This window comes from Cuculus canorus, chromosome 2 (genome assembly GCF_017976375.1).
Source record: "Cuculus canorus isolate bCucCan1 chromosome 2, bCucCan1.pri, whole genome shotgun sequence".
NCBI classification, from domain to species: Eukaryota; Metazoa; Chordata; class Aves; order Cuculiformes; family Cuculidae; genus Cuculus; species Cuculus canorus.
Window position 1 is genome coordinate 1,895,230 of NC_071402.1, and position 25,783 is coordinate 1,921,012.

At 49.1% G+C, this 25,783-nt stretch overlaps 1 protein-coding gene across 6 annotated transcripts in view; it reads right to left on the reverse strand.

Annotated features, from left to right (window-relative positions):
* The window catches only part of ARHGAP39 (Rho GTPase activating protein 39), a 142,010-nt gene that overhangs the window by 80,525 nt on the left and 35,702 nt on the right, over positions 1–25,783 (reverse strand). Inside the window, exon 1 of one of the 6 annotated variants that reach the window (XM_054058844.1) lies at positions 3,824–4,171. The exons of 1 other annotated variant lie outside the window; for it this stretch is intronic. In XM_054058844.1, the coding sequence (XP_053914819.1) occupies positions 3,824–3,864 (41 nt within the window). In that variant the 5' untranslated portion in view covers positions 3,865–4,171. Of the gene's footprint in view, positions 1–3,690; positions 3,720–3,823; positions 4,172–25,783 lie in introns of those variants that run through there. 4 more of the 6 variants (XM_054058839.1, XM_054058843.1, XM_054058845.1 and 1 more) reach the window with 4 other exon arrangements.

Here is a 25,783-nt window from a genome sequence, read left to right on the forward strand (position 1 = left end):
TTTATGTTGCAGGCTTGTCTTTTAAAGATTTAAAACCATTTTTCTGCTCCAACTGTCACCCTACTGAAACCAAACCTGCTGCCAGTTGGCCTTGTTCACCAAATACTGTGCCCAACATGCTGAGGGAGGTGATTCTGTCTCTTTACTCTTCTCTTGTGAGACCCCACCTGGAGTCCTGTGTCCAGTTCTGGAATCCCCAACAGAAGAACTACACGGAACTGTTGGAATGGGTCTATAGGAGGCCATGGAGATGATCTGAGGGCTGTAGCACCTCTGCTATGAGGACAGGTTGAGAGACTTCAGGTTGCTCATCCTGGAGAAGGCTCTATGGAGACCTTAGAGGAGCTTCCAGAACCTGAAAGGTCTCCAGGAAAACTGTGGAGGGACTTTTTCCAAGGGCATGGAGTGATGGGGCGAGAGGGAATGGCTTTAAATTGGAGAGGGGAAGATTTGGATTGGACTTCAGGAAGAAATTCTTCATGCTGAGGGTGATGAAGCACTGACCCAGGTTGTCCAGAGAAGTTATAGCTGCCCCATCCCTGGAGGTGTTCAAAGCCAGGTTAGATGGGGCTGTGAGCAACCTGATCCAGTGGGAGGTGTCCCTGCCCATGGCAGAGGGGTTAGAACTGGATAGGCTTTGAGGTCCCTTCCAACCCAAACCATTCCATGATTCTATGGAACACCCAAGTAGCTCTGGGTCACTGGCACTCAAGTAACTACTCATTAACTGATCTGTTCCTGCCTCATTATCCAGCCAGAGGAAGTCTTACAGGATTCCCAGGGACCCATTTAGCTTTAATTTAGATATTTGATGGATAGCGAGATGTGTTTTGGCACATCCTTGGGGATGTGGCAATAGAAGACATTTGCCTGCGTGCTGCAGATAGGACAGGTGTCTTCCAAGGCTCCAAATCCCACGGAAGGCTGAGAAGCAAACGCTCTGTTAGGAGCCTTGCCCGTCTGTAGATGCCAGCCACCACACCTGGATTAACCAATCCCCATCCCAACATTTCCAACCACGAAGGTGATCCAAAGGCTGGGGCATCTGCCATACGAGAACAGACTGAGAGAGTTATGGTTGCCCAGCCTGGAGAAGGCTCTGGGGAGATCTTAATGCAGCCTTCCAGTCCTGAAAGGGGCTCCAGGAAAGCTGGGGACAGGCTCTTCATCATGGAGTGCAAGGAGAGGACAAGGGGGAACAATTTTGAGGTGAAAGAGGGGAGATTTAGATGAGATCTTAGGAAGAAGTTCTTTTATGTGAGGGTGGTGAGGCCCTGGTCCAGGTTGCCCAGAGACGTCATGGATGTCCCATCCTTGTAGGTGTTGAAGGCCAGGTTGGATGGGGTTTGGAGCAACCTGATCCAGTGGGAGGTCTCCCTGCCCACGGCACGGGGGTTGGAACGGGATGGGCTTTGAGGTTCCTTCCAACCCAAACCCATCCATGTTTCTAAATTTACTCTTGCAATTAAAGCAGCAATCGCTGCCCTCAGGGAACGATGGCGGGGACTCAAACTCGTTTGGCAAAATCAGCTCCTAAAGAAAGTTCTGCCCAAATCCTAGAAGTGCTTTGGTCTATTTCTGTTTGTTTTGGAAGGAGAGGGTTGAGGGATGCCCTTCCTCCCTCAAGTAGCGTTGCTGTCTCCATGCTTAGCTCAGCATCCCACTCCCACTCTCACCAACTCCTAAACTCCCATGGGGAACAGAGGCGGAGGCGGCATTTTTCTGGCTCCCCAGCCTCACCCATGGGGCTAATTAATATTCCTTAAGCACCACACCCCTAATTACAATAGACTAAGCGAGTGCAAAAGTGCTTTGGTCTCAAAAGTTTGACTTGTGTTTTTCCCGTGAATTTACATTCCGCAGAATGCCCATTCATTAACTCCATGTTTTTAATTACGGCATCAAACTCTGTTTATTAGAGTACAAAACCCCATCAACTCTGAAATTAGAGCACAAAAAAAAGCTCATTCCTCGAGTCCTGAAGCAGAGCAGTTCACCAAGAAAACATTTCTATCTGAAGCAAAGGATGCCCGGTCCCAGAAGATGACACACACTCCGCCTGGCAGAGATTGGATATGAGACAAAAGCTCGCCTCGTTAAAATAAATTAGCAGATTTAGCAGAGCTGTGGAGGACCTGGGGCAGCTCTGGATGTCGCAGGCTGCAGTACAATAGCTGGACAGAGCTGTAAAGCCCTTTTCAGAAGATCACGTGTGAGGGGCTTACGTGGCACAACGCCTCCAGGACCATCCCGAACGCCCTGTGCTTCCATAGACCACGGCCGTTGACGGCATCCGCCCTCTACGCAGGACATGGGATGGAAACAGAGCAGGCAGTGTTTTGCCGAGCCCTTCTGAGTGCAGTTGCAGCAAGTGAGGATGGAAAAGAGCACTAAAGGGCAAGGCTGTCCCACTGCCAGAGAATGCTCGCTCCCAATAATCCGTAACGACTTCCGAAGCTGTTGATAGTGATCATACACAGGAGGTGGCCACGTCAACGCAAGTATCTTTAAGGTTTAAGCTGAAAGAGGGGAGATTGAGATGAGACCTTAGGAAGAAATGTTCTCTTATGAGGGTGGTGAGGCACTGGAACAGGTCACTCAAGAAGTCGTTGATTCCCTGTCCCTGTTTGGGCCAGTTTGGATGGAGCTTTGAGCACCGTGATCCAGTAGGAGGTGTTCCTGTGCATGGCAGGAGGGAACTGGATGAGCTTTAAGATCCCTTTCAACCCAAATCCTTCTACGATTCAGCTTTCTCTCTCTCTGCTGTCATTTCACTCCTCCAAAAAGGCATCGAGAAACCATCCCAGGTTGCCCAGAGAAGTTGTGGCTGCCCCAACCCTGGAGGTGTTCAAGACCAGGTTGGATGGGGCTTTGAGCAACCTGATCCAGTGAAAGGTGTCCCTGCCCACGGCAGGGAGTTGGAACTGGATAAACTTCTAAGATCCCTTCCAACTCAAACAATTCTATCATTCTATTTAATAAGCAGCAAAGTGTTTGGAGGAGAATTCGATGTTGTGTAACTTTCCTTTAAGCATAAAAGCCTAAAGTAAGTACCGAAAACCTCACACAAGCCAGATAATCAGCAACAGCAGGCGACTTCTGCTCTGCAAGAGTTTGAGCTCTGCAGAGAAGCTCAGTCCACAACCTATCAGACTCCACTGTCAAAACTGCTGACAGTTCTCCATCTACCTGGGAACAGACTCCGGACGTCCCCTCACTCCATCATTCCTGCTCTCCCCAAGGCTTTACTACTCCGTTGTTGACAGCTTCGCAGAGGGAAGCTGGTATATCATAGAATCATGGAATGGTTTGCGTTGGAAGGGTCCTTAAAGTTCATCCAGTTCCAAGCCCCGTGCCATGGACAGGGACACCTCCCACTGGATCAAAGTGCTCAAAGCCCCATCCAACCTGACCTTCAACACTTCCAGGGATGGGGCAGCTATAACTTCTCTGGGCAGTCTGGGCCAGTGCTTCACCACCCTCGCAGGGAAGAATTTCTTTCTAAGATCTCATCTCAATCTCCCCTCTTGCAGCTTAAAACTATTCCCCCTCATCTTATCACTGATAGGATCTCTTCAGCTTTCCTGCAGGCCCCCTAGCCTGCCCTTGCTACAAGCAGCATGGTACCAGCTAGCCTTTGGGGCAGCATGAAGCCAAGAGAAGATGAGTTTCAGAAGGATATTTTATTACCTAAGTTTTCGCATCCAGAATTGTGACCGAACCCAGTGAAGTAAAGTCACATCCACGAACCGCGTTCATTCCAAACCTGCTATTAGAGCCACCAGCGACGTAAAGCTGTCGTATCCATAAGCCCCATGCCCACCTCCTTCCATAAAGACGTCCCGTCATTCCCTCGTCTGCCATCTCACTGCATCCCTCCAGGCTGCTCAAGAGATGAGGCTTCAGGGCCACCTCCTTCTTCTTTTCGGTTGAGGATGCATCCACCCAAAGGGGTCTAATTTGGGGTGCTTCTCTGACGAGGCTGCGAAAGCGAGTCCCTGCGTGCCTCCTCGAGGAAAGCGAGTGGGCCGGCGATCTCCAGAGGGCTTGGCAGAGAGCCCTCCCCTCCGAAGCCGTGTGGGTGACGGCGCTGCCCTTCCAACCCAGCCTCCCCCGGGGTTTTGCAACAGAAAAGAACCACAGAGGAGCTGTTTGCTGGAGCCAGACGGCTCTTTCAGAAGACCTTAATTAGTTGGGCTCCTAAAGACGTGACGGGAAACAAGGGGTTGCTTTTTTTTTTTCGGTTTGGGCTTTTCTTGTTTCAGAAAGTTGGCAACCAACCCACTTCAGAGCCCATTCATGATAATTCGGCTGCTCCGAGAACCCGAATGGAGCGATTATTAACAGGAGGAGCCTGCCCAGCAGCCCTATGAGTTGTTTATCAAGGAGTGCAGTGATAGGAAAAGGGGGAACGGTTTTGAGCTGAAAGAGAGAAGACTGAAAAGAGATCTTAGGAAGAAACTTCTCTGTGAAGGTGGTGACACATTGGCACAGGTTGCACAGAGAAGTCGTGGATGCCCATCTCTGGAGGTGTTGAAGGCATGGTTGGATGAGGCTTTGAGCAACCTGACCCAGTGGGAGGTGTCCCTGCCCATGGCAGGGGGGTTGGAACTGGATGGGCTTTGATGTCCTTTCCAACCCAAACCATTCCACGATTCAACTTATACCAAACCTGAGGGATCACAAGGGTCATTCTTCTTGGATATGTGATGCATATGGGATGGAATACTCTGTTAGTCAGTTTTGGGTCCCCTGTCCTGGCTGCTCCTTCCTGCAGGTGCCATCCTTTTTCACCTCTTTCACTTACGGCGTTCCACCAACTCGAGGATGACCTTCGCCTCCACAGGGACAGAATGCAAACAATGGACTTTCTGCATCCCAATGCCTCGTTACTTTGGTAATAACCATAAATTTTAAGTGTTATCACTTCTAGCAACAGACACTGACAGGGAGGCCCAGGACAGGACGAGGGGGAAGAGTTTGAAGCTGAAAGAAGGGAGATTGAGATGAGATCTTAGGGAGAAATGTTTTCCTATCAGGGTGGTGAGGCACTGGACCATGTTGCCCAGAGAAATGGGTGTTGGTCTCTTTGCGCAAGTAATAGGTGATAGGACGATAGGGAACGGTCTCAAGCTGTGCCAGGAGAGGTTCAGATTGAACATCAGGAAAAAATTCTTCACTGAAAGGGTTATCAAGCACTGGAACAGCTGCCCAGGTTGGTGGTGGAGTCTCCATCCCTGAAGGTATTTAAAAGATGGGTAGATCAGGTTGCCCAGAGAAGTTGTGGCTACCCTATCTCTGGAGGTGTTCAAGGCCAGATTGGATGAAGCTTTGAGCAACCTGATCCAGTGGGAGGTGTCCCTGCCCACGGCAGGGCAGTGGAACTCCTTTAAGGTCCTTTCTAACCCAAATCATTCCACGATTCTATGATTTCCCATACAGGGCCCTAATCCGGATGCTTCAGGACAAGAGGACTGGCCTCAGATCTGCTGTATCCTTCAAAAAAAAAAGGAAATAACACAAAATAAAGCAGCCTGACCTCACCACCCATTAGTTTTGACCTTGCAGCTGCAGCAGATGGCTTGCAAACGGGATGAACAATGGTCTTCGAGTATAAAGGGAAGAGAAAAAGAGACCCAGTGCAGGAAGAGTTCCTTCTCCCAAGGCAGAAGCTGAACTCTGGACAAGACCAAACCCCGTTTTGTCCAGGCAGAAGCAGCTTGGAGAAGACCAAAACAGCCTGAGATGGTGTAATCAGCACAAGATCTGGGCTTTAAATCCTACATATTTAATGTCTCAGGCAAGCAGTCCAGAAATGACACTGCGTAATCCATTTTTAATGCTCTTGAGTCTTCTCCTCAATGTAATTTTCTGCCTAAAATGTTTCCCGAGCAACAATTCATCCTGAGTAGCTTATTATCAAAGTAAAATAGAGGAGGGGTTCAGGGTGAAATGATTCTCCCTGCTAGAAGTGCCCTTTCCACAAATGAGATGTCTTCTCCTGATGGCTTTGTGGCCGCTGGAAGAGGTTCCTTTATCCTCTCAAGGCAGAGGCATCCCAATGTGTCCATGCTGGTCTGGGTTGGACACCATAGCCTGGCAGTTTCTCTCCAAAAGCTGGTGGTTTTCTCTTTCCTTCCCACTTAAGGACGTTCACCCCAACCCTACCTCACCTGCTCTGTCCCCATCGATCATGGAATCACAGGATGGTTTGGGTTGAAAGGGACTTTAAAGCCCATCCAGTTCCAACCCCATGGCAGAGACACCTTCCACTGGACTGGGTTGCTCAAAGCCCCATCCATCCTGGCCTTGGAACACCTCCAGGGACTGGGTTGCTCAAAGCCCCATCCATCCTGGCCTTGGAACACCTCCAGGGATGGAGCATCCACAACTTCTCTGGGCAACCTGGTCCAGTGCCTCAGACTAGACAATGATCACCAACCCACTGTCATTCACACCAATCTCTTCCTATGTTCAATCCATTTTAGTCATTATTTCAGCAGGGCCTGCAGTGATAGGACAAGGGAGAATGGTTTTAAACTGGAAGAGGGGAGACTGAGACTGGATAGAAGGAAGGAATTGTTTATGCTGAGGGTGGTGGGACACTGGCCCAGGTTGCCCAGAGAGGTGGGAGATGCCCCATCCCTGGAAACACTCAATGTCAGGTTGAATAGAGGTCTGAGCACCCTGATCCAGTTGGAGATGTCCTTGCCCATGGCAAGGCAGTTGGAATAGATAGGCTTTAAAGGTCCTTTCCAACCAAGAGGATTCCATGATTCTGTCTTGTCCTGCACTATGAAGGATTCTATGAACTCCACTCACCACGACTCCGTGATTTAACTCCGTAGACAGTAGCTTATCAGCTCTTGAGTCTAAAGTTGGAGACCATAGTGATATGATGGGGATACTCCAGACTTGCTGTATTTTCCACTGTAATCAGACAAAAAACCTGCAACCCAGCTGTGGTGGCACAACCACTATGGCTTTTTGGCTTATTTCCTCCAATGGGAAGAATCAGGCGGCTTTTTGATCAGCTTAAAAAGCACGGAGGTAAGTTTGTCTCATTTCAGGCAGCACCCATTGCCCGTCTTTACTTAGAATCATGGAATTATAGAATCATGGAATCACTGAAGTTGGAAAAGACCCCTAAGTCCATCCAGCACCACTGTGATTAAAGTGCCATGTCTACATGTTTTTTGACGCCTTCAGGGATGGGGACTCCACCACCGCCCTGGGCAGCCTCTTCTAATGCTCCACCACTCTTTCAGTAAAGACATTTTTCCTACTCTCCAACCTAAACCTCCCCTGGAGGCCATTTTCTCTCATTCTATCTCTTGTTCCTTGGGAGAAGAGCTCAACACCCACCTTGCTACAACCTCCTTTCATGGAGTTGTAGACGGCAATGAGGTCTCCCCTCAGTCTCCTCTTCTCTAGGACTTCCTTAGGATCACGCCTCAGCTCCCGCAGCTTCTCCTGCATCTCAGAATTCAAGAATCTGCCATTTACTTTGCCAGGTTTCACCAAGATTTATTTGAACCGGGCTCTGATGAGGCCAAATGACTCATTATCACTCAAAGATGCGTCTTGAATCAACGCCTGAAACCACTATTGTGCTTCCAGTTGTCTTCAGCTTGGAAAAAGTCACTCTGAATAATGTCTTCGTTTCCCAAACCGTACAACTGGGAAAACCCTGACCTACTTGGCAACAGCGTGAAGAGCCAGTGCTTTTTTTTTTTCCCCCCTTTTTAATGATTTAAGACAACCCAAATGCGAGGCACTGGAGAGAACGGAACTCCACAAAGTCATTAACACAGCACCAGAGGGACAGCGTGAAAGCTACTTATCAGTATGTTCCCTGTAAGCCAAAATCTCTCTATCGATTTGCCCAAAAGCCAAATCAAACAAACTTTACATCGTGCTTTGACGGTTGCCAAACTGAGCTTTGCCAACAAGGAGAGGGCTCGGAAGGAAAGGGGTTCCCACTGCAACCTGTGGGAGAAGGAAGAGGAGTATTTACCAACCAATGTGGCCCAAAAGTAGAGGAAAGTGGTTGGTTTTTTCAGATGAAGGTCACAGATCCTGAATTGAACCGCGCTGGGAAATGGAGATGGACCCTCATGCCTCTCCTCTCATCACAGAATCATAGAATGATTTGCGTTATCTAGATGACCTTAAAGATCATCTAGATTGTGTTTCTACATGCCAAAATAGTTGAAGTATCCAGAAAACCTTCAAATGTCATAAATACGGAGCTGCCACAAAGAGTGCGTGAGCACAGCAGACCAGCTCAGGGTAAGAAAAGAGACAGACCTGGAGGCTGTGGCTTTTTGGTCCTTCCTGAACCACCGAGGGGAAGTAGAGGAAAAAAAGAACAGGACCAGAGCATGGAACACTTCCATAGAATCATGGAATCATTAAGGTTGGAAAAGACCTCTAAGATCATCCAGTCCAACTGTCAGCCCAACATCACTGTGCTAAGTAAACCATGCCCTGAAGTGCCACATCCACAGATTTTCTGAACCCCTCCTGGGATGGGGACTCCACCACTGCCCTGGGCAGCCTTTTTCAGAGCTTCACCACTCTTCCAGTAAAGACATTTTTCCTAATATCCAAACCTCCCCTGGCACAACTTGAGGCCATATCCTCTCGTCCTGCTGCTTGTTACTTGGGAGAAGAGACCAACACCCACCTTGCTCCTTTCAGTAAGTTATAGAGAGGGATGAGGTCTCAGTCTCCTCCAGACTAAACAGCTCCAGGTCCCTCAGCTGCTCTTCATAGACTTGTGCTCCAGACATCCCATTTGGTTGGAAGAGATCTTTAAAGCCCACCCAGTCCAGCTCTCCTGCTGTGAGCAGGGACATCTCCAACTGGATCAGGTTGTTCAGAGGCCCACCTGTCTTGTCCTTGCCTGTTTCCAGGGATGGGTATCTCCCACCTCTCTGGGCAACCTGGGCCAGGGTTTCACCACACTCATTGTGAACAAATCTTTCCTTCTACCCAGCCTGAATCTCCCCTCTTCCAGTTTGAAACCATTCCCCCTTGCCCTGTCACTCCAGCCTATGCTGAAAAGTCCATCCCCATCTTTCTTATCAGCTCCCTTTGGCCACTGAAAGGCCCCATTCAGGTCTCCCCAGAGCCTTTTCTTCTCTAGGCTGAACAACCCCAACTCTCTCACTCTTTCCTCACAGCAGAGCTGTTCCAACCCTTGGACCATTTCTGTGCCCTCCTCTCGCCCCGCTCCAACAGGTCCATGTCTTTCTCATGCTGAGGAGTCCAAAGCTTTTCATCACAGGCTACGATGAAGAGTTTGTCTTCATCTTTCTTACTAGCCCTGAATTAAGTATTGAAAGTAGGGATGGGATGGGATGGGATGGGATGGGATGGGATGGGATGGGATGGGATGGGATGGGACGGGACATTTTGAGTTAGAAGTGACCTACACGGATCACCAGTCCAAACCAATCACAACTAGAGATCAGAAATGAATTTGTGCTCCGTAAACCCCATTCCTACCGCAGTGTAGGAGTTCATGAGGGCCTTCTGCTCGTTTCTCAAGAGCAGAACTGAGCCTACTTGCTCACTGCACTGAGACTGAGTTTTGCTCCATCTCCTCCACCACCCAGGGCGGTGGCTGAGGCTTGCAACTTGCTATCGCTACCTCTCCCCCTTGTCCCACACGCTGGATGGCTGAGCCCTCCACCGTCCACACTGGAAAGGCGTCTCTCCCTCTAGAAAAAAGGGCTGATTGTTCCCACATAACGATGGCATTCGGCTTCAGGGCTGGACCTTCTCCATAGAGACAAGGGTAGACAAAAGCTGAGCCAAAGCTCCCGGCTCCTCACTGATGCCCACGTTAACGACATTACAGACTGACCTTGTTCTGGAGAACGGTGGCAAGCGCACGCTCTCATGACTTGGAAAGTTGACTGCGATGAACATCTGCCCAATGTATGCTGACAAATCCATGGGAGGGGAAAAAGGACCCAAATGAGTGGGAGGATTTGAGGCATCCTGCTCCAACTCGCATTCATAGAATCATAGAATGATGGAATGGTTTGGTTTGGAAGACACCTTAAAGCCTATCCAGTTCCAACGCCCCTGCCACGGGTAGGGACACCTCCCACTGGATCATGTTACTCAAAGCCTCCTCCAGCTTGGCCTTCAACACCTCCAGGGATGGGGCATTCACCACCCCTCTGGAAAACCTGGACCAGGGTTTTACCACCCTTACAGGAAAGCATTTCTTCCCAAAATCTCATGTAAATTTCCTCGCTTTCAGCTCAAACCCCTTCCCCCTCGTCCTATTCCTGCACTCCCTGATCAAGAGCCCCTCCTCAGCTTTCCTGGAGCCCCTTTCCATACTGGAAGCCTGCTCCAAAGTCTCCCCAGAGCCTTCTCTTCTCCAGGCTGTAAAAGCCCAACTGTCTCAGCCTTTCCTCACAGCAGAGCTGTTCCACACCTCAGACCATTTCCACGCTCTCCTCTAGCCTCATCCTAACAGCTCCATGTCTTTCCTACGCTAAGGACCCCAGATTTGGATGTAGGGCTCCAGGGGATGGTTCAAATCTACCTGTTAGAGTCCACCCACCTTCATGGAGCCTGGGATGAGCCACAGTGTCGGCAGAGTGCTCTGGGAAGCTGGAGACCTAAAGGATGGATAATGATTCTGCCCTTCTGCAGATAGAAGTGGACCAGGGATGTGGCCACTAACTGGTCATGAAGCTCTGCCAAGCTGGGCACTTGCTGCCTTGAAGCTCCTTGACCTACTGCTCGCCCTTCCACCACCTGCTGTCCCTTCACAATTCCCTCAGCAGCTTCCGGCACAGCCACCGGAATAAAATCATGGGCCAGAACCCCAGAAACAGGAGATACCCCAGAAATCCCTGTTCTTTGAGGGATTGTTCTTTGTTTTCAATAGAGACAATTGCTTCTCCAAGCAATGTTCTACCACCTTAAATTCAGCTGACAAATCCAAACCTCCCTGACATCTCTGTAATTAGCTGCAGGCAGCTGACTTTCCCTTTGACAAACAGTGCTATATTTGCTCGCAACGGCTGCTTTCCGCATCGCTTTTTTGTGTTATTCAGTCTGAAGCACCATCCTTCACCCCAGAAGTTCAAACCATGAACATACCAAAAGGATTCTGTACTGCAAGATGGGGTCAGCACTTTGTAATTTCCTGAGCTTTTACTGCAGCTCCCCGAGCACAAGCAAGCAAGAGATAACAGGATTAAATCTCTCTCAAACGCTCGCCGTTCTCCAGCCAAGGACTGGATGGCATTAACGGTTTAGTGGAGGACACCAGCTTCTCAGTTGGCGTTCATTCTCAGTAGGTCCTGAGATCTCACCTGGAGCTCTGTGTCCAGTTCTGGAGTCCTCAGCAGAGAGTGGACTTGGTTTGAGAGCAGCCCTGAGGAGAAGGACTTGGGGTGCTGAGGGATGAGAATCTCAACATGAGCTGGCAAAGTGTGCTTGCAGCCCAGAAAGCCAACTGTGTCCTGGGCTGCATCCAAAGCAGTTGGACCAGCAGGACCGGGTGCGGGATTCTACCCCTCTAGTCCACTCTTATGAGACCTCATTGGAAATTCTGTGTTCAGTTCTGGAAGTCCTCAACACAGGAAGGACATAGATCTGTTAGAGTGAGCCCAGAGGAGGCCATGAAGATGTTTTGAGGGCTGGAGCACCTCCTATATGAGGACAGGCTGAGAAAGCTGGAGTTGTTCAGTCTGGAGAAGGCACAGAGAAGACCTTAGAGCAGCTTCTGGTATGGAAAGGGGCTCCAAGAAAGCTGGGGAGGGGCTCTTGATCAGGGAGTGCAGGGATAGGATGAGGGGGAACGGTTTTCATCTGAAAGAGGGGAGATTGAGGTGATATCTTTGGAAGAAAGATGGTGATGAGGTAGTGGAACAAGTTGGCCAGAGAAATCGTGGCTGCCCCATCCTTGGAGGTCTTCAAGGCCAAGTTGGATGGGGTTTGGAGCAACCTGATCCAGTGGGAAGTGTCCCTGCCCATGGCAAAGGGGCTGAAACTGGATGAACTTTGAGGTTCTTTCCAACCCAAATAATTCCATGATTCGACGTAGAAACTCAAACCTGTCTGCTTCTCCATTTAAACGGTCAACCTCCAACCCTGTACCTAATTAACTGAGTCAAAGATGCTTATCCTCCTACCTGCTGCTTTTCTGTCTCCTAAATGAGCCAACTAAGAGGGTTCTGACATGCAATTGCTGTTAATCCCTATTCTGCCTTTGGTTTTAATTTGAAGGGCTGGACCATTTGTGTTTCCAACTGGACCCTCTTCCTGAACGGTGATGGGAAGGTGGGTGGCATTGCTTTACAGGTGAGGAACTGAATGTGAAGTACTGAGTGAGTGCCTGGAGTGCATTCAAAGCTGACGGCAAAGCCTTGGATGGAAGCCCAGCACGAGACCTGGACTCGGCTGCAAAACGTGTTCTGCTTCTGAATAATCAGATCAAAGAATCACAGAATTATGGAATCATTAAGGTTGGAAAAGACCTCTAAGATCACCCAGTCCAACCATCATCCCAACACCACTGTGCCAACTAAAGCATGTCCTGAAGTGCCATGACTACATATTTTTTTAACCCCTCCAGGGATGGGGACTCCACCACTGCCCTGGGCAGCCTCTTCCAGTGCTTCACCACTCTTTCAGGAAAGAAATTTTTCCCAATATCCATTCTAACTCTCCCCTGGCACAACTTGAGGCCATTTCCTCTCATCCTATCACTTGTTACTTGGGAGAAGAGACCAACACCCACCTTGCTACAACCTCCTTTCAGGGAGTTGTAGAAGGTGAGCAAGTCTCCTCTCAGCTTCCTCCAGAGTAAACAACACCAGGTCTCACAGCCACTCCAAGAACCTCTGTGGTCCAGACCCTTCCCCAGCCCTGTTCCCTTCTCTGGATGCACTCCAGCCCCTCTATGTCTTTGTTAGGATGGGGGGCCCAAAATTGAATCCAGGATCTAAGAGGTGTCGCCTTACCAGTGTCAGGTTCAGATTTTGGCCTTCCTGACGCCGAGATCATTGGCATCTGAAAGCCTTAGTTCAACGAGAAATCCATAGAATCACAGAATGGTTGGGGTTGGAAAGGTCCTCAAAGCCCATCCAGTTCCAACGCCCCTGCCATGGGCACCAATATCTTCCACTGGATCAGGTTGCTCCAAGCTCAAGCCAACCTGGCCTTCAGTACCTCCAGGGATGGGGCATCCACAATCTCTCTGGGCAACCTGGGCCAGCACCTCCCTACCCTCACAGGGAAGAATTTCTTCCTAAGTTCTCATCTCAATCTTCTGTATTTCAGCTTAAAACTACTGCCTCTTGTCCTATGTCCGTGATAAAGAGACCTCCTCCAGCTTTCCTGTAGGCTCCTTTTCAGTAGTGGAAGGTTGTTCTAAGGTCTCCCTTTACAGGATAGTTTGAGGGAACAGTTTCTAGACAGCCACTCATGGAGTCGTTGAAACTGTGTTTTCCAGCTTTTCATCTACTGAGATGAATTCATTAGTGAAGATCTTCTCCGTGCACACTTTCCAACGTCAGATCCCTGGCGGGGATCTCTTGTATAAATAGACTTCGCCTCATTGTTACTGGAGCTTCCAGTTCCCACGCTGATTCTTATCAAAGCAGATTAGTTCCCAGCCAAAGTTGTTTTTTCTTTCTTTCAAGGGATTTATCACATCAAAACAAGTCTGCGGCTTTACTGCAGCACCGAAACTGCCGCTCTTCTGGACTTGGATTGGTAATGACCTGCTGAGCCACTAGAAAATGGGATGGGGTTGTTTTAGACCTCCTGCCTCGTCACTAGAACTGCAACCAGGAGCTTGTTCCTGTCTGGCAGCTTTGGGTTTGACAATCACCTCCCGAAAGAGAGGTTGAGATCATGTGATAACATTTCCATTTAATGGTCCTGGCATCAGATCACCTTGAGTGCTCGATAGCTTGATGGCATCAGCTTGGTTTTTTTTATGGAGCGCTTGTCTGCGCCTCAGTGTTGCTGGCACAATGTGATACGACCGGCTCCTCCACTGATTGCCATCACAGGGAGCTCTCTTTGAGCTTCCCACCAGGCTCTGTAAGAAGCTAAACCTGGAGTCGAGCTCATTTAATCACAGAATTGTAGAATGATTAAGGTTGGAAAAGACTTCTAAGCTCATCCAGTCCAACCTTACTGTGCCTGCTAAACCATGTCCAGAAGTTCCATGGCCACACGTTTTCTGACCCCTTCCAGGGATGGGGACTCCACCACTCACCTGGGCAGCCTCTTCCAATGCTTCACCACTCTTTCAGAGAAGACATTTTTCCTAATCTAAACCTCTCCTGGCACAACTTGAGGCCACTTCCTCTTAATCCTAATAATAATTCTTAATGCTTGTAAATTGGGAGAAGAGACCAACACCTGCCTCCCTACAACCTCTTTTCATAGAGATGTAGAGGGCAATGAGGTCTCCCCTCAGCCTCCTCCAGACTAAAAAGCCCCAGGTCCCTCAGCCACTCCCATTAACACTTGTGCTCCAGTGCTGGACTTGATGATCTTGGAAGTCTTTTCCAACCAAATGATTCTATGAAAGAAAACAGGATTGCCAAACCCTCTGTAGATATTTCAGTCCCACATAGCACCAAGACCTGCTGAAGTAGCAGAGCAACTGCCGCTCTCAGCTGGAGGTACCTTGTCAGGAGTGCCACCAAGGAGGATTTCCTGCTTTTAGGCAACGCCTCAGTGTCAGCTGCTTTCTTTGAATGGTGAGGTCAACTCAGAGCACTCAGTTTTCCCAAGAACAGTCCTGCCTTTAGGAAATTTCCTGCATGCTTGGCCAGTCCAGATTTTGGGCATTGTTGACCTAGAGGGGAACCATCTCACCCCAATATTAAACCTAACGCCAGTATAGATGTTCTACAGTGACTGCTGTTATGGAGCATGAAGGCAATGGAGCGTGTGGGCTGGCTGCAAGAAATCATAGAATCTCTTGGTTCTATGGAGATCATCAAGTTCAACCATACCTGTCCACTACTAAACCATTCCTGAGCACCTCATCTACCCGTCTTAAAAGTCCTTCCAAGGATGGGGACTCAACCACCTCCCAGGGCAGTCTATCAGGAGCATGGCTGGAACGATTTCCTCCCTCTTCGTGTCACCAAAGGAAGCTGGAGCTTCCTTACGATGCAGAAGAAGATTAGGGCTCCTCAGACTTAGTATTTAGTTACTGCTTTGGTTCCTCTAAAACCTGGTTTCTATCAACATTTTGTCCTTCTCATTTATAGAGAATGTGTTTAATTCCTATTTCTAAATTGGAAATAAGGTTATGAAACCGGTAAACTCTGCCACGGAGAAGCCGAACCCCTGCGGTGTTCAAGTATGAGGCATTTTTGCATATTAGAACTTAAAAGATGTGCTCAGTGATGCCGAGATGGGTGTTAATAAAAGATTGTTTTCCTCAGGGGCTGCGTCATCTGTGAATACAGTTCTTCCTGAGAACTTCTGCAGGGAAAGATGCTCCACAACCAACGAAGTCTGACGTGCGTCATGCTTCAGTAGGGGTTAGACTGGGTGATTCCCAGGGGCCCCTTCAACCCCCACCATTCTGTAAAGGACACGGAATCACGGAATGGTGTGGATTGGAAGGGACCTCAAAGCCCTTCCAGTTGCACCACCCTGCCATGGACTGGCACACTTACCACTGGATCAGGCTGCTCAAAGCTCCATCCAACCTGGCCTTGAACACCTCTAGGGATGGGGAAGTCAAAACTTCTCTGGGTAACCTGGTCCATCGCCTCACCACCCTCATAGTGAAGAATTTCTTTGTAAGATCTCACCTAAATCTCCCCTCTTTCAGCTTAAAACCATTCCCCCTCATCCTATCCCTGCAATCCCAGATCAAGAGCCCCTTCTCCCCCACAGCTTTGCTAGAGGACCCTACATGAAGTAGTTGGAAGCTTGCTACCAAAACTTGGATTTTTGTTGTGACCATGGAGCTGGAACAAAAAAATCATAGAAACCATGGAATCATTTAATTTGGAGGAAACCTTTAAGATCACCAAGTGCAACCCTTAAAATCTTGAATAGCTTTCTAGCCAGCACAAGCTTAAGGGCCACAATCCTGCATGTTTTCAACTCAATCATGGCTTTATCCTCCTGTATCTTCCATAGCATCACCTCCATTCCCAGCAAACACCACCACCACCTACGCATCCGCCACACACAGCACTGCTGTCCCACACTACCACAGAGCTCTCTGAAAAGAGAGACGCCACCCAGAAACTCCAGCCGGTTGGACCAGCCACAAGAACTGCCTTCAGAGTCTTGCCTTTGGCTTCACAGAGCTGACTGCTGCTTTGATTAGGATTCCTCTGCCCACACTTAACCCTCTCTCCCATCATTTCCTTTTCCTTCAGGTAGATTTATCAAGACAAATGTTCTTCATCCAGAGCCCTGCATCCAGTTCTGGGGTCCTCAGCACAGGAAGGACATGGATCTGTTGGAGTGAGTCCAGAGGAGGCCACGAAGATGATCTGAGGGGTGGAGAACCTCCCACATGAGGATAAACTGAGAAAGTTAGGGTTGTTCAGCCTGGAGAAGAGAAGGCTCTGAGGAGTCCTTAGAGCAGCTTCCAGTAATGAAAGGGGCTTCAGGAAAGCCAGGGAGGGGCTCTTGATCAGGGAGTGCGGGAATAGGACAAGGAGGCATGATTTTAAGTTGAAAGAGGGGAGATTTAGGTCTGACATAATGAAGGAATTCTTCTCTGTGAGGGCAGTGACACATGGGACTAGGTTGCCCAGAGGTGTTGTGGCTGCCCCATCTCTGGAGATGTTGAAGGCTAGGCTGGATGAGGCTTTAAGCAACACGATCCAGTGGGAGGTGTCCCTGCCCATGGCTGTGGGTTGGAACTGGATGGGCTTTGAGGTCCTTTCCAACCCAAACCATTCCATGATTCTATGATTCTATGAACTGGATGATCTTTAAGGTCCCTTCCAACCCAAACCATTCAACAATTCTGTAAGGCAAGCATCCCAGAGAACACAATAACTCCAATTTTGCTTAGTCTATCCCCACTTTCTTGACCCGCTCCATTCAAGCAGCAGATTCTTCAGAGCAGGATCCATTGGTTGTTCTACAACATTGTACACGCACTCCATTGCCAGACACATCCATCGCTGACAGAGTTAACAGCAACCGCCTTCCCCTGCAGCTCCTTGAATGTTATGAATAATAATTCAGATCAATCCCGAGGTAGACAATGATATTCAGGCTCTACCACCTGCAGCTCTACAACGTATTTCATCTGTAACTCAAAACATCACCAGCCTCCAAGCCAATTACTCTGTTGCTGGTGTTACCTTCAAATCCCTGCTTGGAGCTTGAAGGAAATACTCAAATGGTTCTTAGGAGAACATTCAAATGGTTCCTCAGCACTGTTCTTTTCCCTTTTGGAAGCAGATCTCCTCAAATTAAGATACTGGATGGGATGAGAGAGTCACCTACTGAAGAGTTGGGGTTGTTCAGCCTGGAGAAGAGAAGGCTCCAGAGAGACCTTAGAGCAGCTTCCAATACCTGAGGGGGCTTCAGGAAAGCTGGGAAGGGACTTTTTCCAAGGGCATGGAGTGATAGGATGAGGAGAAATGGCTTTAAATTAGAAGGGGGAGCATTTAGAAGGGATATTAGGAAGAAATTCTTCTTGGTGAGGGTGGGGAGGCACCGGCCCAGGTTGCTCAGCGACATTCTGGCTGCCCCATCCCTGGAGGTGTTCAAGGCCAGGTTGGAAGGGGCTTTGAGCAACATTATTCAGTGGGAGGTGTCCCTGCCCTTGGCAGGGGGGTTGGAATTGGGCTTTAAGGTCCCTTCCAACCTAAACCATTCCACGATTCTATACCTTCCACCTGTTTCTCCACCAATGGATAACACTGATGACTACACAATCCCGTATCTGCAACCTTAAGCTTCAAAGTGCCTATAACAGCTTCACAGAGACCTTCAAGACAAGTTCCTTAGGTTTCTAGGAAGGAGCAAATCATTGCATCACGTGGAGCACTTTAACAGGTGTAGATCTACAAAAGGTGGAGCAAATTTATGACATCAGTTTAGCTACAAAAACCCAAGACCAGGCTTGGTACAAAGCATTTGATACAAACATCAAATTTAAGGGTCTCAGAAGTCCAGTTTCTGAGTTCCCCTCAACCCAACAGACAACAAATCAGAACTGTATTTCCCTTCTTCTCATCTCCACTTTGCATTTTTGACAGATCCAGGATACCATCTCCCCCTTCCAGAGTGGTTCCACAGTTCAGAAGCAGCCTCTGTCCACCTCCTTTCATCCTTTTCTGGGACATTCCCTCCACTGATGAACCTCCTGTCCCAGGCGGCAGTGACATCTACCACCGCAAGCCTCCTCCTGGCAAAGCCACGCTGACTTTTGACAGGATCTCAGGCGTAGGAAATGAAACAGCTATTGTGAAGGACGCTGAAAACATCTGGCTGGGCACCCACTCCTTCAATGACCCCCTTGTTTCACCCGCCACATCATGCTCTGTGGTCCAGGCTGCGTGACGAGCCATTCCAAGGGGGTGAGGCAATACCGTAGAGGTTCCTCGGTCGCTGTGTCCTTCAGCCCTGCTGCCTCTCATCTCAGAAAGGCGTCTAAACTTTCATTTCACAAGACTCGAGATATATTTGGAGACACTCACTCCGGCAAGCTCACAGCTAACGTTTCAGCTGCAGATTTTAACCTTCCCTCAGTGCCTCCCAGAGGATTGGAGAAGGCTCTCGAGTAATACAGCTGGAGCATGTCCTGAAAAGAGCAACAGAGATGGGGAAGGGTCTGGAGCACAGGGGTTATGGGGAGCAGCGGAGGGACCTGGGTTGTTTTGTCCAGGGGAAAGGGGGCTGAGGGGAGACCTCCTCACTCTCCACAACTCCTGGAAAGGAGATTGTGGTGAGGTGGGTTTTCGTCTCTTCTCCCAAGTAACAAGTGCTAGGACGAGAGAAAATGGCCTCTAGTTGTGCCAGATTAGATTGGATATTGGGAAAGTCTCTTCACTAAAAGAATGGCAAAACATTGGAAGAAGCTGCCCAGGGCAGTGGTGGAGTCCTCATTCCTGGAGGGATTCAAAAAATGTCTAGACATGGCACTTTGGGACATGGTTTAGTCAGCACGGTGGGGTTGGGCTGCTGGTTGGACTGGATGAGCTTAAAGGACTTTTCCAACCTTAACAATTCCATGATTCTATTTGTGTTTGATCTCCACTTAACCTTTCAGTTTAGAGGACGAGGAATCAAATATCCAGGAGGGCCTTTTGTCTCCTCCCTCCTGTCACCAAGTGCTGTTAATCATCACCACACTGGTAAAAGAAGCCGGTGTGGTCTCGTCTGTCCAACAGCTGGGAAATACCCGTTCCATGAAAGGAGAGCCGCGCCGCAGGCACATGGGGGCTGGAGTTACCACTGCTGCTTGACACCACCTCTTTATTTTGAGATAAACTCATTTAGACCTTTGTTTGGACACAACGATGGGTGGAATTTAAGCAGCATGGTGCTCTCTGTTTTCACCCACCTCCAGCAGCAGTGAGAACATCTCTCCAAATTCATAGAATCATGGAATCACTAAGGGTAGAAAAGACCTCTCAGCTCATCCAGTCCTACCATCAGCCCAACACCACTGTGCCAACTAAACCATGTCCCGAAGTGCCTGTGCCAACTAAACTATGTCCCGAAGTGCCAAGCCTACACATTTTTTGAATCTCTAGGGATGGGGACTCCACCACTGCCCTCAGAAGCCTCTTCCACTGCTTCCCCACTGTAAGGTCTCCCCACAGTCTTCTTTTCTCCAGGCTGAACAACCTCAACTCTCTCAACCCGCCCTCATATGGGAGATGCTCCAGCACTTGGATCATCTTTGTGGCATCCTCTGGACGTGTTCTAACAGATCTATGTCCTTCCTGTGCTGAGGACTCCAGAACTCGACACAGGACTCCAGGTGAGGTCTCACCAGAGTGGAGCAGAGGGGCAGAATCCTCTCCCTCACCTTGCTGGCTACATTTCTTTTGAATCTAGGATACAGGGATCATTAATTAGGAAATCAATTCCTTTCCACTTCTACTATATCCGAGTGCCGCAGAACACGTCCGCATGCCGTAAATACTCAAGAGTGAGGCTTAGACACTAAAGCCAAGGTCATACTGCATTGTGTGTCCCTGGGCCGAGGAGCTGGAGCAGCAGGGTTTAGCGATGCCAGGGCTGAGCACGAGTCACTATTTGAGAGGTCTCCTTGCCTCTCCAAAGGATTCCTTTCTCCTTCCAACTTGCTGACTCTAAATACCAGCTGCGTTGCACCATGACATCATCTTGGCAGATCACCGGTGAAGCACCCGGGCTCCGTCCAGCAAGCAGCGCTCCTACACCACTTTAGAGCACCGAGGTGGAACAGGAAGGATAATAAACCCACATGGGATGGTTTCTGCTCTTCCACACCACAACCGGGACCACCTTGGAGCTCCACAGCATGCCAAAAGCGAGGAGAAGACAAATAAGGTGAATGAATCCAGTCACAAGAGCAGATTTTGGCTTTCAAGAACAATTCATTTCAACACCAAAAGAGTGAGATGAGGCTACGTCACTGAGAAATCTATGATACCCCTACCACTACTGATTCTCAGGATTTACCTGGTCTCATTCAACAAGGTCCTTGAAACTGAGCGTCACCACAAGGCAGCAAGGGTGGAAAGAAGGTTGATAGAATCATAGAATTGTTAACGTTGGAAGAGACTTATTAGCTCATTCAGTGCAACCATCAACAGAACATCACCATGCTTACCATACCATGTCCTGAAGTACCACATCTAAACATTTTCTGAACACGTCCAGGGATGGAGACTTCTCCACTTTCCTGGGCAGCCTCTTCCAATGCTTCTACATTCTTCCAGTAAAGATTTTTTTCCTAATATCCAATCTAAACCAACCCTGGCTCAACTTGAAGCCCTTCCTTCTCGTCCTATCACTTGTTACTCGAGAGCAGAGACCAACACCCACCCCACTCCAACCTCCTTTCAGGGAGCTGTAGAGATCAAGGAGGTCTTCCTTTGGCCTTCTCTTTCCCAGACTACAGAACACCAGAGCCCTTGGCTGCTCCTCACAATACTTGTGCTCCAGCCCCTCCAGGTCTTTCTTCGACCCAAAACTAAACCCAGGATTTGAGGTGCAGCCTCAACAGCACCAAGTTCACAGGGACAATCCCTTCTGGCCACACCATTTTTGATACAAGCCAGGATGCTGTTGGTCTTCTTGGCTGCCTGGGCACATATTTAGCTGGCTATCAACAAACACCCACAGGTCCTTTTCTGTCAGGAGGTTTCCACAGAAAGAAGGGTTCTGCATGTAAGACGGGAGCAGCAGAAATAACTGTTTGAGTGGAAGGTACCTGACAGAACATAAAGGAAGGTAGACGCATCGCATTTTGGATTCTAACTGGTTTTCTGTGTGGTCCAGCTGGGGAGAGGCTCTTTATCATGGAGTGCAGGAATAGGATCAGGAGGAACTGTTTTAAGCTGAAAGAGGAGAGATTGACACGAGATCTTAGGAAGGAATTCTTCCCTATGAGGTTGGGAAGGCCCTGGCACAGGTGGCCCAGAGAAGCCATGGAGGTCCCATGCCTGGAGGTGTTCAAGGCCAAGTTGGATGATGCTTAGAGCGACCTGATCCAGTTGGAGGTGTCCCTGCCCATGGCAGTGAGGATGGGCTTTAAAGGTCCCTCCCAACTCAATCCATTTGATGACTGATATCGTAGAAGTCCCATCCCTGGAGGTGTTCAAGGATAGGCTGGAGGGGGCTTTGAGCAACCTGATCTAATGGGAGGTGTCCCTGCCCACGACAGGAGGGTTGGAACTGGGTGGACTTTAATGTCTCTTTCAACCCAACCCATTCCATGATGCTATGACAAATCCTTTTCCAGACATATTCCTGCCCGGCTCCTCATGGAACCATGATGCCAATGGTGAGAGTTTCACCATGCAAATATCACACACAGGGAAGCGTGCTCATATTTTTAGAAAGCACGAGGACATCAAGACTTCTTCTAAACTCTATTTTAAACTTTAGTTGACCCAGCTGGAGGCACAGCTAAGAGATGCTGCTCCACAGAAGGCTGTATGCACGCAATGTGGCATGGGCGGGTTGTGAAAGCATCACTGCAAGAACCACAGATTTACAGCATTACTCACAAAGGACACAAACCCAAGTGATTCACGCTCATCCTTCTAGAAAGGCAGCTTAAGTTTCCTTCCTGTACTCACATGTCTAGGACAACATGTTCATGAAGATCTCATTGCTTAACTCTTCCTATGGCGCTTGTCAAAACTACCGGCCAAGATGTTGGACTGTACTTTATCATGGAAATATGCTCTTCAAAGAATCAGTCCCTAAAACACATCGGATGCTACAAAAGAATAAGGACATGTACTCCAGGACATGGGTAAGTCCAGAGGAGGCCATGAAGCACTAAGTGGGTCTGAGGAGAAAGGTTCCTCCTGGGGAGAAAGGTTCCTGCTGGGTCGGGGCAACCTCAAGCATAAATACAGCCTGGGCAGAAATTGGGTGCAACCTTGAAGAGAAGGACTTGGGGTGCTGGAGGATGAGAAGATCAACACGAGCCAGCAATGTATGTTCATAGTCCACAAAGCCAACCATGTCGTGGGCTGCACTCAAAGAAGTAGGACCAGCAGAGCCAAGGAGGGGATTCTGCCCCCCTGCTTTGCTCTGGTGAGAACTCACCTGGAGCCCTGTGTCCAGTTCTGGAACCCTCAGCACTGGTAGAACACGGATCTGTTAAAGCAAGTCCAGAGGAGGCCATGGAGATGATCTGAGGGCTGGAGCACCTCTGCTATGAGGACAGGCTTAGAGAGTTGGGGTTGTCCAGTGTGGAGAAGAAAAGGCTCTAGGCAGACTTTATAACAACCTTCCAGTACTGAAAGGGGCTCGAGGAAAGCTGTGGAGGGTCTTTTGATCACGGAGTGCAGCGATAGGAAGAGGGAAAACAGTTTTAAGCTGAAAGAGGGGAAATTGAGATGAGATATGAGGAAGAAATTCTTTACTGTGAGGGTGAAAGAGGTTGCCCAGAGATGTCTTGGATGCTCCATCCCTGGAGATGTTCAAGGCCAGGTTGGATAGGGCTTTGAGCAACCTGATCCAGTGGCAGGTGTCCCTTTCCGTGGCAGGGGGTTAGAACTGGATGGGCTTTGAGGGCCCTTCCAGCCCAAACCATTCCATGAGTCTATGCCAACAGGCAATCACACCACAAGAGCAGCCTCAGATACCCATCATCCTTCAAAGCCTCTCAACTTCACATCTTGGCTTGTATCAAAACCATCACATCTTGGCGTGTATCAGAAAGAGCAAAGCCAGCAGGACCAGGGAAGTGATTCTGCCCCTGTACCCAGTCCTGGCATGGCCGCACCTTGAATCCTGGGTTCAGTTTTGGGCCCCTCACTACAAGAAGGACACTGAAGTCCTGCAGCTCATCCAGATAAGCAGAACAAAGCTGGTGAAGGGTCTGGAGGACAAGTCTTGCGAGGAGCAGCTGAGGGAACTGGGATTGTTTAGCCTGGAGAAGAGGAGGCTGAGGGGAGACCTCATCACTGTCTACAACTACCTGAAAGGAGGCTGTAGAGAGGTGGGTGCTGGTCTCTTCACCCAAGTGACAAGTGATAGGACAAGAGGGAATGGCCTCAAGTTGCACTGGGGAGGTTCAGAATGGGTATTAGGACATATTTGGTATCTCAGGTTCTGGCAGAGGCTCCCCAGGGAGGTGGTGGAGTCCCCATCCCTGAAGGTATTTAAAAGACAGGTAGATGAAGTGCTTCGGGATATGATTTAGTAGTGAACAGTTACGGTTGGGCTTGATGATATCAAAGGTCTTTCCCAAACTAATGATTCTATGATTCTGTGATTTACTTTGTGAGATGATGAGCTCTTCCTGAATTGCCAACACCACAGGACCAGCCCGAAGGCCAAAGAGAGGGGCTCTGGCCAGGTTCCACTGCTGTGAAACACCTACTGTTGTTCCCAACTTTACAATGTTGGTTGGCTACCCTGTAGCATTTAATCTTCTCCGACATTGCCCCACGGGGTGGTTGTCACAGGGAAAGAAAGATGGCGCAACAAAGGGAATATTCATCTCTGAAGGTTGACGGGGCAAGAAACCCACTCCTCCGGTTGATTCTGGGAATGCGTAGGACAACAAGGAAAAGGTTAAAGTTTACATTCATGACTTTCACGTTCAAAGCCTGCTCCTTCTACAACAATAACAGCCTGTTGGGTCGCCTTTTGACATTCACTGACCGCTTCCCTGATGACGTGAGTGAATTACTCTCAGTGAAGGTGGTGATTTCAGGTTGGGAAAGTGCCATTGACTTCACCTACAGCAAATAAAACATTACTCAAAAAAGCCAAACCAAAATACTTAAGTTGTATTGACTAAGAAGTCATAGAGTCATAGAATGGTTTGGGTTGGAAGCGACCCTAAAGCTCACCCAGTTCCAACGCCCTGCCATGGGCAGGGACACCTCCCACTGGATCATGTTGCTCTAAGCCTCATCCAGCCTGGCCTCAAACTCCTCCAGGGATGGGGAAGCCACAACTTCTCAGGGCAGCCACAACTTCTCTGGGCAGCCTGCAGTGGTGTCTCACCACCCTCATCAAGAAGAATTTCTTCCTAATGTCTAATCTAAATCTTCCCCTTTCCAAGTGAAAGCCACTCCTCCTCATCCTGTCACTCCATGGCCTTGGAAAAGGTCCCTTCCCAGCTTTCCTGGAGCCCCCTCAGGTACCAGAAGCTGCTCTAAGGTTTCCTCAGTCTTGTCTTCTCCAGGCTGAACAACCTCAACTCTCTCAGCCTGTCCTCATAGCAGAGGGGCTCCTGCCCTCGGATCATCTCCGTGGCCTCCTGTGGCCCCATTCAAATAGATCCATATCCTTCTTCTTTTGGGGATTCCAGAACTGGACACAGGACTCCAGGTGGGGTCATACGAGAGCAGAGTAGAGGGGCAGAATCCTCTCCCTCACCCTGCTGGCCACGCTTCTCTTGACACATCCCAGGATATGGTTGACCTTCTGGACTGCAAGCACACATTGCTGGCTCATATCAAGCTTCTCATCAACCAGCACCCCAACAGTCAACAGAAGATCACTCCACCACGCTCTCCCAGCCCTTTTCTTGGTCATCCTCTGGGAGGGACAGCTTTGTAAGTGCAGTCTTAGTCAGAAAGAAAACCAAACGCTTCACAAAACAGAATTACAAAAGCAATGTTACAAAACTACTCAAAAACCAGGGAGGTGAGTACGGCCCGGGACACCATGACTTCACTTACTCCAAGATATTATTGTAAACCCTTCTTAATTAAGGTTTTACTCTGTTAATTCTATTTAATGAAATCAGTTTATATTTGCCTCTCTACCTCAGAAAAAGGGTACTGGGAGATGTTCTCTCCATCTATGTAGGACCAAAACAGAGAAGCAACCTAAGGGCTGAGGGCCCACGGGTCATGCAGGTGTTCTGTGCACAGACCTGGCTTCAGCAGTTGAGTTTCTAGGGCAATGGAGATGGACGAGGGTCTGGAGCACAGAGGTTATGGAAATGGCTGAGGGACCTGGGAGTGTTTAGCCTGAAGAAGAGGAGGCTGAGGGGAGACCTTATTGCTCTCCTCAGCTCCCTGAAAAGAAGTGGGAACCAGGTGAGTGTTTGTCTCTTCTCCCAAGGACCAAGTGATAGGACGAGAGGAAATGGCCT